Below are 15,580 nucleotides of genomic sequence, written 5' to 3'. Positions count from 1 at the left end.
CGTGTTGAAAAGTAAAAGTACAACTGGGCGTGTATTATGTGCGTACATCGGGGCGTGTTTACTACTTTTACTAGCTGGGCGTTCTGATGAGAAGTATCATCCACTTCTCTTCAGAACGCCCAGCTTCTGGCAATGCAGATCTGTGACGTCACTCACAGGTCCTGCATCGTGTCGGCACCAGAGGCTACAGTTGATTCTGCAGCAGCATCAGCATTTGTAGGTAAGTAGCTACATCGACTTACCTGCAAACGCTGATGCTGCTGCAGAATCATCTGTAGCCTCTGGTGCCGATGTGTCCTCGCCCTTCTGACACGATGCAGGACCTGTGAGTGACGTCACAGCGTGATCTCTTGAGAACACGCTGTGTCTGCACTGTCAGAAGCTGGGCGTTGTGAAGAGAAGTGGATGATACTTCTATTCACAACGCCCAGCTAGTAAAAGTAGTAAACACGCCCCGATGTACGCACATAATACACGCCCAGTTGTACTTTTACTTTTCAACACGCCCAGTTGTACTTTTGCAAGCCTCATTTGCATAAATACGAAAATGGTCATAACTTGGCCAAAAATGCTCGTTTTTTAAAAATAAAAACGTTACTGTAATCTATATTACAGCGCCTATCTGCTGCAATAGCAGATAGGGGCTGCAAAATCTGGTGACAGAGCCTCTTTAACTTGTTTCCAAGCATTCACTTTTGTTACGGGTCTGAATATGGACAATCAACTAAACTAAACCAATGTAATCCTGTGACGACACTGGCACAAAGTAATAAAGCTGGCACAGGCCTGTCTTAACTCACCGAGGCTCTTGTCGGAGTGGCCGGCTGCTTTGCCAAGTAAGACTACAAAAAAAAACAAACACATAAAATAGTTATTAATTCCATTGCAGAATAAATATTTAATAAAGTCCATGAAGTCCACTTCTGTCATGTTAGTAAACAATTTAGCCATTTTTACAAAGATTTCTAGGAAAGCCTAGTGTCCGCTACAATGTCTTCCAGAAGGGTGGACACCCAGCTTTCCCCAGACACCTGAATGGCAAACCGATCAACTTATGCTGTGATACAAGAACAGGGGATACACCACTGCTGTATTGTGATTCCAACCAACAAAGCTTATGAAAAGTTGTCTTTTTCAGATATACTTTGTATATGAATTCATTAGTTTTCAAATTCTCTGCTTGTAGTCATTGAATAGGAACCTTCACGGTTTACATTTTGTAATATAATGCTCAAGTAGGGGCAGAGCTTTCAAAACTGTTCTGTTAAGAGCCACACGTCCTGGACAGATTATCATCCTCTGAATGTAAACCATGAAGGTTTATTTCGATGCTGTGTCACAAAGGTTTTGTTGTTGCTGAAAATAAAAAATTACTTGATTTTAAAAAAAAAACATGAAGGTTTCTATTCAATGATTACAATCCAAAATTGTAAAAACCGTAAGGAATTGATGCACTACTATTATAGAAAAAAACTGCATAACCTTTTGATTATACAATAAATAAAAAAGTATTTGCTGAAACGGAAACGGAGAAGGGCGACAATCAATATGAAAGCTGTAAAGGCAATTCTGTAAAGTTGTCACCCAGAATTCCAAGAAAGGGATAGAACCAAGAAGTTGTTGAATTAGATCTTTAGTTGTTCCATGCGTTAAGATGCGACCCTGCACCCAGTCCTGGCTCATACTGGATATGCCAGTTTAACGGAATTGACATACTGCGGCCCAGATTAAACAGCCAAGGGGCGATACAGAACGTGGCATCATAGCCATGCAATGTCCGGGTGGGACAACGCAAAGAAACAGTGGAGCCTCAGATGACAGCGACGGCTCATTACTAGGGAAAGATTCCCCCAAACATTGACTGATGTTTAACCATGAAAGTGAATATACTTGTAATAAAGTTTGATATGTTTTACATGACACTACAAAGGTGTTGTCTGATGGATCTTCCATACCTGCTGCTTCATAAGGAAAACCTGCTCGTCTTCTGCTGCCACCTCCTTATCATGGACCAGCTGGTGAAAGAAAAGCATGTTACGTTGAAAAGGCTTTTTCCAACACGGTTTTGTGCAGGCGGGTAATGAGAGGAGGACCCCCTACCTTTCTTATAGGCGGCTGTACTATAAAGTCTTCAAAGGCATCTTCAGGTTTGATGCTAGTGAAATTTTCGTGCAAAATGCCTATTTTCTTCTCGTTGTCCCAGCCAGCAGGACTGATGAAAGAGTCAGAATATAAAGTGTTAGTAATCCACAGCGGGCAATACAGAACCTTCATACAGATGTTTAAACATTTCCAGGGTCCCTTTTCTGCTCATCTACAGCACAATAGAGCTGAGCATTGAATACTTTAAATGTCAGAACACGACTTGCCTGCTCTCCTGACATGTCTTAGTAAATACTTGTATTCCCTATAAAATTACCTTCTGGAGCATCTTTTCTTTTGACTTTGCGTTGTACTGTTCCTCTGTTAATCCTCACACAAATTTATGAATAATTTGACAGCTGGGTGTTACCAGTTGGGGGTGTGTCCCTACAGACTGCCACTGTCCAATCACGGCTGTAGGGACATGCCCCTTTGACAAGAGGTAAGGTAACACCTAGTTGTCAATTTTATTCATACATTTTTAGGAGGAATAACAGAGGAATGGCACAATGCAGAGTTCTAAGAAAATATGTTCCAGAATTGTGATCTTAAGGGGTATCCAAGTGTTTACTAAAACATGTCAGGAGAGGTGACAGGTACTCTTTAAAGCAGACTTCGTGTCCTGTATCTAACCTCTATTTTTAGGGGCCGTTGTTCCAGGCACTATCACTGCACCCATTAGGAGATGTGATAATGGCCGGGAACTCACAGTGACTGACAAGGACTTAATGGGAGGCGAGCCCAGGGAACATGGTTTGAATAATTTCTGTTCGAAGGGAACCCTTGGCGATAAACTGATCACAGGGTGTCCTATTGCTGGGACCCTCAGATCAGCTGTAAGCCAAGAAGGAATCTGGTAGCAAGTTTCCAATTTCTCTGCAGTGCCACCACAGAAGAAATTAAGCATTACATGGTGCCTAGTGAAATCAATGGGCTGTCCGTGTAATGCACTGAGGTGCCAGGTCCTCCGGTAGGAGAGACGTTCCTTGCAGCTCCTCTGGTTATAAGACGGGGCTCCCTCTCTACTGCCTCAGAATTCCCTATTAGGGTATTAGAAAAATGTGTTTTCTATACGAGAAAAATCCATTTAAAGCCTATAAAACAATATCTGTGTGAATGCACTAATGTTTTTGGACCATTGATGCAATAATAAAACCCACATGAGATGATCACCCACAAGGGAGAGCAGTCTAGGCCTGCCTGAATATTATATTACAATAATCTTACATAAACACCGCATCCTTCTCCACCACCAAGGCAGACGTGCTAAAGTGGAATCCATAGGTTTTATGGACAATGTACTTGTACAACAGATCCAAGTTCTTCTCTTCTTTCACTGAAGTATAAATTAAGGCCGCTCCATCTGTCAGGTTCAATTAAGGAAAACATTGCGCAGTGAATGGAGAACAAAATACAATCACATGTATCCAACGCTTCACTGCAGAATGTATACAGAGCAAAAAATGACAAGGAAAAGGACTAGCCAAGAATGTCGAAAATAAACAGGAATATTTTAGTTCCTCACAACTAGAAGTTTATTTCAGCTTCTTGTAAAGAAAATTTGTCCGTCAGTCGCTGCTGAGAGGGGGGGGGGGGGGTTCCCCTCATAAATGCACCGGACTCTTAGTTAGGAGTCCGGCGTATTTTTTTGATCGCTCCTATAAAACGGCAGAATATTTTTCTTTTGTGCCATTTGGGCCAGCAGTGCAGCGGACCTGCACCCATACCACGCTGCCCTTAAACATAGCAGCATAGTCTGATGACAGATCAGCTTTGACGTGAATGATGATAGTCTGATAGGATACACTGCAGGCAGAACCTCCGGATGTGAGACTGAATGAAATCAAAATATACATCTTTGTAGTCATGCTCCTTCTCCAACACGCTGACCGCGTCACACTGAAAAACAAGACAACGTGTAAGAAAGTAAATTACCTGGAACAATGGGTCTAAAGAAAGTCCCAGATTATGACACTAAGGCCTTATTCATACGAACGTGTCCATTTTGCGTGCGTAAAAAACGCAGCGTTTTTCTTGTGTTGCAGTTCCGTGTCTGCGTTTTTTACACGCGTATGTCACACATTTTTTACGCCAGCAAAATAAACTGAAGGAGGTGGTTTTCTTTAGCAACTGTTGCGTGAATCACGCACAGCACACGGATGACGTCCGTGTGCTGTCCGTTTTTTTCACGCACCCATAGACTTCAACTGGTGCGTGATGCGCAAAAACGCGCAAGAATAGGACATGCAGTGAGTGTCACGCAGCGGACACACGATGCGTGAAAAACAGTGAATGTCTGAATGGCCCCATTGAAATGCATAGATCCGTGTGAAGTCCGTAGTTTTAATGCGCGTAACATGGACGTGAAATACGCTTGTGTGAATAAGGCCTAAGGCTACATTCAGACAAACGTAGCCAACCTCGGACGTAAAAAAAAAAAAAAAATCGCTGTTTTTCACGTTCGAGGCGCTCCCGTGCAGGACGAATTATCGCACATCCCCCATACACTAGTCTATGGGGGAATGTGTGAAGCGCAAAAAAATAGAACATGTCCTATTTTTCAGGGACCCTTCACATGCTCCGTTGAAACAACGGTCGTGTGAACGGCCCCATTAAAGTACGAGTCCGTGTGACGGCCGTTACACGGACTACATATACGCTCCTCTGAATGAGCCCTAAGCGACCTATACAAAGGAAAACCATATTATCCATCTATTAATCCATCTATCCAAGTTAGAGGGATCGGTACCAGAGAGCCGTCCTTATGGGATAAGCCCTTTAATTGGTTACACGTTAATATAGGGACAGTTCTAGCAATCCTAGTATAGGACATTACAAATCCTCCTCTGTTTCTCCAACACTTCTGACACATTAGAGGATTGCACACCAATCACTAGACGAAAAAGCCCCCCCCCCCCCCCCCCGCCACGCACATTGCTTTCCATTTAAAGAGGCTCTGTCACCGGTTTATAACTGCCCTATCTCTACCTAATCACTAACTCCCGCAGTTCCTTCACCGGAGCGACTGGAGAATGACCAGACATCGCCTCCAGCCGTGCCAAGACTGCTGCTGCTGAGGAGTATAAACGTCCTGGCACGGCTGGAGGCGACGTCTGGTCATTCTCCCGTCGCTCCAGTGAAGGACCTGTGGGAGTAAGTGATGTCACAGCGTGATCTCGCGAGATCACGCTGTGCTGTGAATTAAGCTGGGCATGGATGAAGAGAAGTGTATGATGCCAATTGGTCAGCGTCATACTCTTTTCTTTACAACGCCCACTTGGTGAAAAGCAAAAAAAACGCCCAGTTGGGCATTTAGAACAAATTAGAATAAAACTAAAATGACCATAACTTGGTCAAAAATAAAAGTTTAAAAAAAAAAAAAAAAAAAGTTATCTACATTACAGCGCCTATTCGGTTAGGTAGGAGATAGAGCAGTTATAAACTGGTGAACGGATCATAAACATTAGTTCTGGGATGCAGAGATCTCCAAGTCGTAAAGGCCGAGCCCAGGGGCCCTCTTGATTTTAGCGATCATGGGGCTCCAACCTAATGGACTGACGTGTTCAGAGACACGACTGCTTCCTTTTCACATCAAGAATGAAAACATAACATAGTAAATGGATGTGTATTACAAACAGTGAGATTCATGGAGTTCCTCATGTGATGTTATGTCAGGGGCACAGCTATAGGGGTGCAGAGGTAGCAGTGGTGCCTCAGGAGGGCCCAAAGACCACTCTGCCACATATGACACCAGTATTACAAATGAAACATGATAGGGGGGAGGGGGGCTGTTACAGATTATGCATTGGGGACATAACACAGAGGTATTAACGCCTCCGTGTTATGTCATGAGTGTCATGAACCGCCAACAAACAACTAACCTTAGTGCAAACAACTAGCACAGGAATGCCGAGATTGTGAGTGAGAATATTGTCTCCAAGAGGCAGAATAATGTTCTCATCCTCTGTGCCGGATGAAGTAGGACCTCTTCTTTGCGGGGACCCTGAAGACGCATCTTCCGGCTCCACATATTCTTGAAAATCTTTAATGACTGGAAAGAGAATTACAATAAAGTTGTTTTAAATAAATTTTAAAAAAACAAAGACAAAAAAAAACAAAAAAGGATTGTCATGAGATGCTGCGCACACAGGAGTGGTCGCACAACTTTGCAAAAATCTTGAACACACAAGCCTACACGTTAATGCAAAATTTACATTACGCCCTGCACCCTCTCGCCTACTGCACAATCTTTTTGTCAGTCTACACTGTTGTTCTTGCATTCTATTCACCAACAAGCTAAATCAGAATGAATAGCAATTCAGCATCGGCCTTGTGAGGAGGGCTCCGCATTCATTTTAGATGAAGGGATACTTCCCCTTTAAGCAATGCAAATAAGCGGCCAGTGAATACGTGCGATTAGCATGTCCACACAATGAAGACATTCACAGTGGACCCGTGTGTTCTAGAAACCATCAGCAATGGACAAAGACGACTTGACACTGCACAGAGCATGAGACTTGTCATTGTGAGGCTGGATAGTGCAGGTGTCCCGTCCCGTCCCCCCCCCCCAGCTCCTTATAGCCATGATCATTTCCAAAACCTCATCCATCTCCAGTGCTGCAGGATATAGCACATAGATGACCGGATGTAGGAGCTGCTGCTCTTGGTAAATGCGAAGGAGTTTATTGTAAATTGAAGACTTACATTTAGAGAAATCCAGCGCTGAGAAGTGGCAGCCATATTGCCCTTTCCCGGACACTGCAGAGGACGTGTTTGCGCCGCCAGCACTTCTAGTGAATCAGAGACACATCCAGATCTAGTAATGCAAATCATGTCCGCCCGGTGATCAAACCACAGACAACAACTCCAACATATTTACACAGGGCATTCACGGTGGACTCCGTAAAATCTGCTCCGGTCCTGCACACAGATTAGCTCCGTTCAGTGAGGCTCACCTGCCTGTGGTTACCCCACGCGGTTGTCGCATCAGAAAACAACGTGGAAACTGCGTCAAGAAGTGACAAGAGTTCAGTTTACCATTGAAGACAATGGGAGGAGTCTTTACAAGCGCTATTCACGCTGATCCTGGCACGGTTCACAATGAAAATTCTGCCGTGTGAACATGGCCGCAAAAAGCAAAAGAAGAGGTTCCTAATAACGTGGAATGAAAAGGTCCAAACAAAGAGAACCGCCGAAATTTATAAATTATTAAAACCAAAGCTACTGGGGGCATTTCCAGGGATATAGAGAACCTTGAACGGGTTCCCCGACATTAAATAACGAAGCTTAATCATTGTATAACGTCGTTTTGTGCAACTTTCTAGTATTTGTTTCTTAAAATGTATCACCATTTAAGATCTCTGCTTGCGCTCAGCATATAAAAAAATATTGTTGACATCCAGAGTTTGAAAACCCATCAGGATCGCTGACCCAGGTGCACGGGCCGTCACAGCGTATCAGAGTTTTGTCTGGTAACAAACAGTGAATGTGAACTAGAATGATTCCATTCAATAATAGCAAGCAGAGATTTTGAAAATGTTGACAAACTGAAACACAAAACATTTTCATTATACAATGATCAAGCTGGGAGTTGCATTTTGCATATCTGTTCCTGACAACCAATAACGCTGTCAACACTTATCCCACAGGATGGTCACCCAGCTTTCCCAGACTCCTGAGAAGGGGAAAGACTTCTAATTACTGCCGAGCCTTAGTAATGATTTCAATACAGACTACATGTAACGCATTCCATATTGTAATAGTAGACTGGAAAAACACTGAGGGAATCATGTATTTATACATTACATTCCCCCAGCATGAAGCGGGGGTGCAAATACACTCATGGGGCTGGACGCAAATACCGGCGCCACATCACCGAGGGACGATATGAACATGAAACCAGAGGGAACAACCTTACCGCGCGCCACAGACAAACAGACACGTATTTGTATAGCGCAGACACGCGTTCACGGCTCCTGTAATATCAATATTTGCTGGGAAATTGCTTCCTGTTCATCTTAATAATCTGACAAATATTTGTCCCCTTGGGATTTATAGCATCAAGTTGTAAGGAAATGTCCTAATACCGTCAGATTTCCTGCATCACATAAAGATCGGGCTAGTTAAAGGGACGGTAAAAGAAAAAAAAATTATTAAATTACAATGCTGTCCATATCATGGTCCAGTCCCTGTGTGTTGCAGAAATCATCCATTTGTCTCCCACATCATCTCCAGCGCTAGTGGATGTAAAATTAAAAAATAATGGAAAGGGACGGGTTTAGGCCACTTTCACACGCCAGTATTTAGGTCAGTATTTTGCATCAATGTTTGGAAGGCAAAACCAGGAGAGGAGTGTCCAGAACATGGAGAAGGTACAAATATTTCCTTTACACTTTTCTCTTCGGTCCCGCTCCTAATTTTTGGTTACAATACAGATACAAAATACTGACCTAAACATCGCCGTCTGAACGAGGCCATAGGCTCTGTTGATATCTGCGTCGGAGGTTACGCTAAGAGTCTCCGTTGCAGATCCTGTCATTTTTTCTGGACAAAAGAGAGCAGCATGCAGCGCTATTTCGTCTGGCAAAATTACAGAAACCCGATGGAACTTATTGAAGTCAATAGGTTTCTTTGGGCGCTGTTTGTTTCTGTCATATTATGAATCCAGCGCTTCCATTTTTCTCATCTCTCTGCTCCTATGACAGAGCAGAACGTAAAACAGAACGCAGATGTGAACACAGCCTTAGGCCCTGTTCACACAGCATAATTTTTGCGGTGGATTCCGCCAAAACATTCCGCCTCCCATTCATTTAAATAGGAGTCAGCCGCTTCTTTTTCCCACTAGCTGATTTTTATAGCTAGCGGACAAAAGAAGTATCCTGACCAATCTTCGGGCGCATTTTGCCCAAACCTCCCATTGAAGTGAATGGGAATAGGAATCTTTCTGCCGACGGTAGGAATAATTCTGCGGTGGATTTTGCGACGGGACCCGCCAAGCAAAATCTGCCGTGTGAACATAGCCGGAGTCTGCGTAGTCTATCGCTATGAGGAATTCCGAAGTAGTAGAAACCTTCCTCCCCTGCTCTGTCTGGTTTTCCGGTTTCTGTAGATAAAGTTTATCCTTTGTATAAATCAGAGCTATGTCTATCGACAAGCCAAATAACGAATAGCCCCATCAGTCTAACATTACAATCCAGGAGGAAATGGACATCTCTCAAGGAGTCTTAACTTTTTGTCTCTTTAGTAAACTTATGAAAAAGTAAAATATACAGAAGAGAACTTCCACGAGCAACTAAAATTAGCCGGCCAAATATCTCAGGTCCTCAAATATAATTGTCTGCCAAAAATAGAACAGAAAGATTCGCCGCAGACTGATAAAAAAAGCCGGAGGAAGGAAACGGCAGATTCCACCAGGACCCTGCTCAAATCAACAGCAGACAAGTCCTATGTAATGGGTGTTTATACAATTCACCTGCTCTTTCTATGAAAAAACAGCGAATCACTACAAGAGTCAAGACACACTTAGACGCTGCAGACCGAGTGACCGACTTAGACGCTGCAGACCGAGTGGGTTTGGTGCTTTTTGGTTACCTGCAAAAAAGCCGTTGTAAAACGACAAACTTCCAGCATGCCCCAACAGCCAGATGCTGGGAGTTGTAGTGTTGCAGCAGAGAGAGAGCCAGCGATTAGCACCCTATAGGGATAGAGGTTGTCAATCAAACTTCCCCAGCAAATATGCAGCATGTCGGTAGTTCACTTTTAGTCGGATATAGTATAGTAATCGCTCACTGGATAGAAATTTATTGCACAAACTCTAAACAATTCGTTGCGTTCATAAAGATAATTTTCCAGTGTAAATGAGCAATAAAAACCATCATTCACCACAGACGGAATTGATTGTTCGCACACAAAATATATGGACGTTCTAATGAATAGATATCACTTGACAATCGCTTATTGGCAATTACTTATTGCAAATGGCCCTGTAGACGTCTCCTGCTTTAGAAGGGTCTCACGTCTCTAGATGAAAACGATCTGAACCAGATGCTGCACCAGACGTCTGTAGAGAGGCCTTCAGGAATGTTCCCTCTCCACGGATCAACACAGTGACTGCCAAGCTACGTCCGGCTCAACACAAACATGTGTGAGAGATGCACCCAGGGTGCGAAAACCCGAGAAAACCTCTGCCGCTCCCAAACACACAGGAGGACGGGTTATTAAAGAGGACTTGTCAGTTTCCCCATGAAAAAACAATGTTGGATCATCTTTTCTGCTGTCCCTCTGTTATTCCTCCTGGAAATGTATAAATTAATTGACATCTGCATGTTAACATGTCATTGGGGGCGTATTCCTATTCAGTCTGAAACTGTCCAACCAGGTCTGAGAGAGTGAGGTTGTGTAGGGACACACCGTATTAAAAAAAAAGAACGGTCAAGCCCAGTTGTCAATTTATTCATACATTTCCAGGAAGAATACAAGTATTTACTGAAACAGGTATGTCAGGAGAGGTGACCGTTCCTCCTAAAATCCAACCTGTCCAATCCACGTCTCCCCCAACAGGAAGTAACACAGGACGGTCTGGCGGCCACCAAAGAAAATATAAATCACCGACTTGACAATTTTCAAGTTGTTAAAAATGATATTTAGTATTCTTAGTTATTTCAGTTCTTGAAAAATTGTGTGACAACCACAATTACAGCTGCCGGAGCGGTTGTTACCCAGCTTTCCCAAAACTCTGAATATCAAGCTTAGCTAGGTAGAGATAGGAGAGCTGAGAAAGAATCACTGCACAAGTAATGAGACTGGTCAGTATAGCAGAGACGAATTGGCAGCCATATTGGTTGTCAACCCAGCTTTCTTACAAACAGATACAAGAAAGTGCTGAACGGGAGGACCACTCAGGACTTGTATTTACAGGGGGATTGTTCTTTCAAAGGGTAACTAAACGTTCAACAAACTTCTGACATGTCATAGTGACATGTCAGAAGTTTTGATTGGTTGTTGTCCGAGCATGGAGACCCCCCACGATCACTAAACCGAAGCAACAGAAGTGCTCATGTGAGCGCTCAGTCGCTTCGTTTCGGTTTGGCTTTTTCCGGAAAGCTGATGTATCAGAGTGCGGGCTCAGAGACTTTCTATAGAGCCCGTACTCCGCTACATTGATTTCCAGAAAAAGCCGAACAGAAAGTACACGAGCGCTTCTGCTGCATCGTTTCAGCTATTGTTGGGGTCTCAGTGCTTGAACCCCAACCAATCAAAACTTCTGACATGTCACTATAACATGTCAGAAGTTTGTTGAATGTTTTTTTTAAATCAAACCAGTTTTTATTGATAATACAACATACATTATACATCTCATGTACATTAACTTGGGTCCAACAGTCAATACATTTTCAGTTTTGTACATCATATACAGTTATATGTAACATAACTCCCCCTTCCCTCCATCCCAACTCCCCCCCCCCCCCCCGCAGTACCTCCTCCTTTCCCTGACTCGTATAACCATTCTCTCTCCTGCCTCCTACTTATATATCCATACTTGCCTCCTGATCATTCCACCTTAAGGTGTATTCTACCTCCCTGCAGTGCCATAATTGTGTACCCATTTTCCCCATTGCTTATCGTGTTTGTGTATTGCCCCACGTTTTAGATATATCCGATGTTCCAATGCCACCGTGTGATTAACGTATCCCACTAGTTCAGACACCTCCGGGGGATCCGTATTCAGCCAATATTTTGCTATTAGTTTCCTAGCATGATACAAAACCTTTTTTATGGCCAGTAATTCAGCTCCATCTCCTCCCTCTTCCCCCATGCAGCCCAACACATAGATCTTAGGTTCTAACGGAAAAACTCTCCCAAATACCCTCTCTACCATGCCTCCAACCTCCTTCCAGTAATCATTCAGCTTCGGACAACTCCAGAACATATGCTTTATGTCTGCCCCCTCAAACGAACACCTGGGACACTCCTGCGTTGGTCTGAGTCTCATTTGCATTAACACCTTAGGCGTCCTATACACTCTATGTAGGAGAAAAAGTTGTGACCTCCTGTGTGCTACATTAATGGAGAGCATTTTGGGCGATTCAAGTATCTCCTCCCACTCATCATCCGTTATATTCCCCACATCCTCTTCCCATTTGCGTCTGATCTCCCCCATCGGATCTCCAAGGAATTTGGAAAGTAATGTACCATAGATCACAGAAATAATCCCTTTAGTGTCCTTTGCTCCCAATACCTGTTCCATCACTCCCATAGTAGAGCAGCTCAAGTCCACCAATCTACCCTGGGCCTGCGCCGCGTGACGCAACTGGAGGTATTGATAAAACATCCGATGTAGGAGTCCAAACTCCTCCTGTAGCTGTGAGAACAATTTGAGACTTCCCCCCTCATATACCTGGTATACATATCTGACCCCAGCTTGTTCCCACTCCTGAAAGCCGTCCAAGATATGGAATTCCCATAAGTATGGATTATCCCATAGAGGCATATAATTGGAGCACCCAGTAACGCCCAGTATTTTTTTGCATTCCCACCAGACCCTATGTATCAATAGCAAAGTCGGTTTCCCTTTCGCCTCCCTCCTCAGTTTATGAGACTCCATTGCCTCTAGTATATCCTCACACCGACTCAAATGATGCACCAGTTTCCCACTAGAACCCCACTCTTCCCTATTCTTCCAACCTTTAAAATGTTGTGCTTGGGCTGCTAAGTAATATATCCACGCATTTGGAATAGCTAATCCTCCCTTTTCCGTTGGTAATTGTAATTTTTCCAATTTAATCCTGGGGATCCCCCTTTTCCACACTAAGTCCCTAAACAGATTATGTATTCTCCTGAACCAGTATTTAGGCAACCACACTGGGGCATTATGCATCACATACAGAACCTGAGGCATCAGAATCATTTTAATCAGGTTTGCTCTTCCTAGCGCTGAAAGTGGTAGTCCAAGCCATATTCTAGTCTTATCTTTTAGTTTGTCCAATAATGGTTTCACATTCAGCGCAACAAAATCCTGCACCCTCACCGAGACCTTAATCCCCAGATATTTAAATTCCTTAACACAAGGTACAGCAATTCCCCCCACCACCAGTGGCACCTCCAATGGTTTGAGTGGCAGCAATGTCGATTTACTCCAATTAATTTGCAACCCTGAAAATTTGCCAAACCGTTCCAATATGGTCATTATCAACGGCAGTGACCAAACTATCTCTCCCAGGAATAGTAAAATATCATCCGCATATAATGCTATGCGTTCCTCCAGCTCCCCACATCGAAACCCTTCTATACCCGGATGTTGCCTTACCACATTTGCCAGAGGTTCGATCGCTAGAGCGAATAATAGCGGGGAAAGTGGACATCCCTGACGCGTCCCCCTCCCCAGTCTAAAGGAATCTGACATCCGCCCATTGGCTCTAATCCTAGCCACCGGTTCCTTATACAGCAATTTTACCCATGTTATAAAATTATTCCCAAATCCAAACCGCTCCAAAACAGCCCACAGATACCCCCACTCCACACTATCAAATGCCTTAGCCGCGTCTAAGGACAACACTGCTCTACACTGTGTATCTGCAGCCTCTGTCTGCAAATTCAAGAATAATCTTCTTAGATTAACTGCTGTAGATCTTGATGGCATAAATCCCGACTGATCCGGGCCCACTACCTTAGTCACCACTCTTGTCAGCCTATTAGCCAGAACCTTTGCCAAGATTTTTACATCTGCGGACAGCAGGGATATTGGTCTATAAGAATCCGGCTGTGTTCGATCTTTCCCCTCTTTAGGAATGACTACTATTGCCGCTTCATACATAGTCTGCGGCAGTCGTCCCCTGGCAAAACTATCTTGGAACACCTCTAATAACTCTGGCAGAAGCTCCCCCCCATATGTTTTGTACATCTCAGTAGGTATACCATCCATTCCTGGAGCCTTTTCATTTGCCATAGAACTCACTGCTTCCTGCAGTTCCTCCAAAGTAATTGGCTCTTCCAGCCACTCTCTCTCCTCTTCCCCTAAAGTAACCCACTCCATTTCCTCTAGATAGTCTGTCAGTAGATCTTCCGGATAATCTACCCTCGTACGATACAGCTCGGTATAGAAGGACTTCAACACACCCAGTATGTCCCCTGTTTCTCCAACCAGTGTCCCCTCTTTGTCCTGCAATTGGTGGATGAACGCACCCTCCCGCTGAGGTCTAGCCATATTTGCCAACAATCTGCCCGTCATTTCCCCCTCCTCATAGTATTTTTGTTGCAAAAACAACCTTTTATTAGCTGCTTGTTCCAGCTGATGTTCCTTTAGTAATTTTAGGGCTACCTTCCACTGGGCCTTCGTTTCTGCTGTATTATTAGCTACATGGTTCTCCTCGGATAATGTCACCCTTTCCAGCAGATGTTTTCCCACCTGTCGTGATCTATTTTTTATGGTCGTGATTTCCCGAATATACACCCCCCTGATATTTGCCTTCATAGCGTCCCATAAGATATCTATAGGAACCGTACCTTTATTAAACTCAAAGTACTCCTGCAAGCTCGCAGTTATTATCTCCTCCCCCACTAGTCGTATCCAGAACGGATTTAGCCTCCAATGCAGTCTTAGCCCCCCTATCTGCGGACTAGTTCGGACCTTCAATATCATTGGGGAGTGATCAGACAGTGACCTTGGCAAATATTCCACCCCTTCCACACACTCAATCCCTAACCCGTTACTAAACATCAAATCTATTCTAGACAACGATCCATAAGTAGATGACACACAAGAATATTGCGTAGTAGAGGGCCACTTTGCCCGCCAAACATCCGTGTACCCCACCTCCATCATGTACTTCCCAAACCGCGTCAGAACAGCCTCTCCTACCCCCCCCCCCCCTTTTGGAAATTTATCACGTCTTATATCCATTACATTGTTGAAGTCTCCCATAAGTATAGTCGGGACAATCGGCCAACTAGCCAGCCTTTCCAACACTTCTCTTATTGGAACCACAGAGTATGGGGGAGGTACATACAGTACCACAATTATACATTCCCAATTAAACAACTTACAATGTACCCCTACATATCTGCCCTCTCCATCTCTAAAGGAAGCCAAACAGCAAAAAGGTACATCCCTATGAACCAGGAGACTAACCCCCCTTGAGTATGTGGAATGAAAGGAGTGAAAACTGTGTCTAATCCACACCCTATGTGCCTGTTGCACAGTATCAGCGGTAAGATGCGTTTCCTGTAGTCCCATCACTCCAGCAGACTGCCCTTTCAGAAAGTCAAATATAGCTCGCCGTTTTGTTGCCTCTCCCATACCTCTCACATTCCAGGACAAAAGATTTACCCTACCCCCCATCTATCCATTTTTTTTTATCTGACAGAGGCCATTACCCTTGAATCCAGTGCCAATCAGAGCGTACTGCATTTCCAACTCCCTTTCCCTCCAAAACATGCTCCT

The 15,580-nt window shown here is 43.9% G+C and overlaps 1 protein-coding gene across 2 annotated transcripts in view; it reads right to left on the bottom strand.

Moving 5' to 3' along the window:
* Positions 1 to 15,580, bottom strand: part of DYNC1LI2 (dynein cytoplasmic 1 light intermediate chain 2) — a 41,177-nt gene that overhangs the window by 7,443 nt on the left and 18,154 nt on the right. For both annotated transcript variants that reach the window (XM_075838633.1, XM_075838634.1), the window contains exons 5-10: positions 6,024 to 6,193; positions 3,948 to 4,041; positions 3,370 to 3,505; positions 2,101 to 2,212; positions 1,956 to 2,015; positions 801 to 842 (exon numbers count right to left, since the gene is read on the bottom strand). In XM_075838633.1, coding sequence (XP_075694748.1) covers positions 801 to 842; positions 1,956 to 2,015; positions 2,101 to 2,212; positions 3,370 to 3,505; positions 3,948 to 4,041; positions 6,024 to 6,193 — 614 coding nt within the window. The remainder of the gene's footprint in view (positions 1 to 800; positions 843 to 1,955; positions 2,016 to 2,100; positions 2,213 to 3,369; positions 3,506 to 3,947; positions 4,042 to 6,023; positions 6,194 to 15,580) is intronic.

The sequence above is a fragment of the Rhinoderma darwinii genome, chromosome 9 (genome assembly GCF_050947455.1).
Source record: "Rhinoderma darwinii isolate aRhiDar2 chromosome 9, aRhiDar2.hap1, whole genome shotgun sequence".
In the NCBI taxonomy this organism is placed as follows: Eukaryota; Metazoa; Chordata; class Amphibia; order Anura; family Rhinodermatidae; genus Rhinoderma; species Rhinoderma darwinii.
Note: the sequence above shows the minus strand (reverse complement) of the source record. Positions and strands in the feature narration are given on the sequence as shown.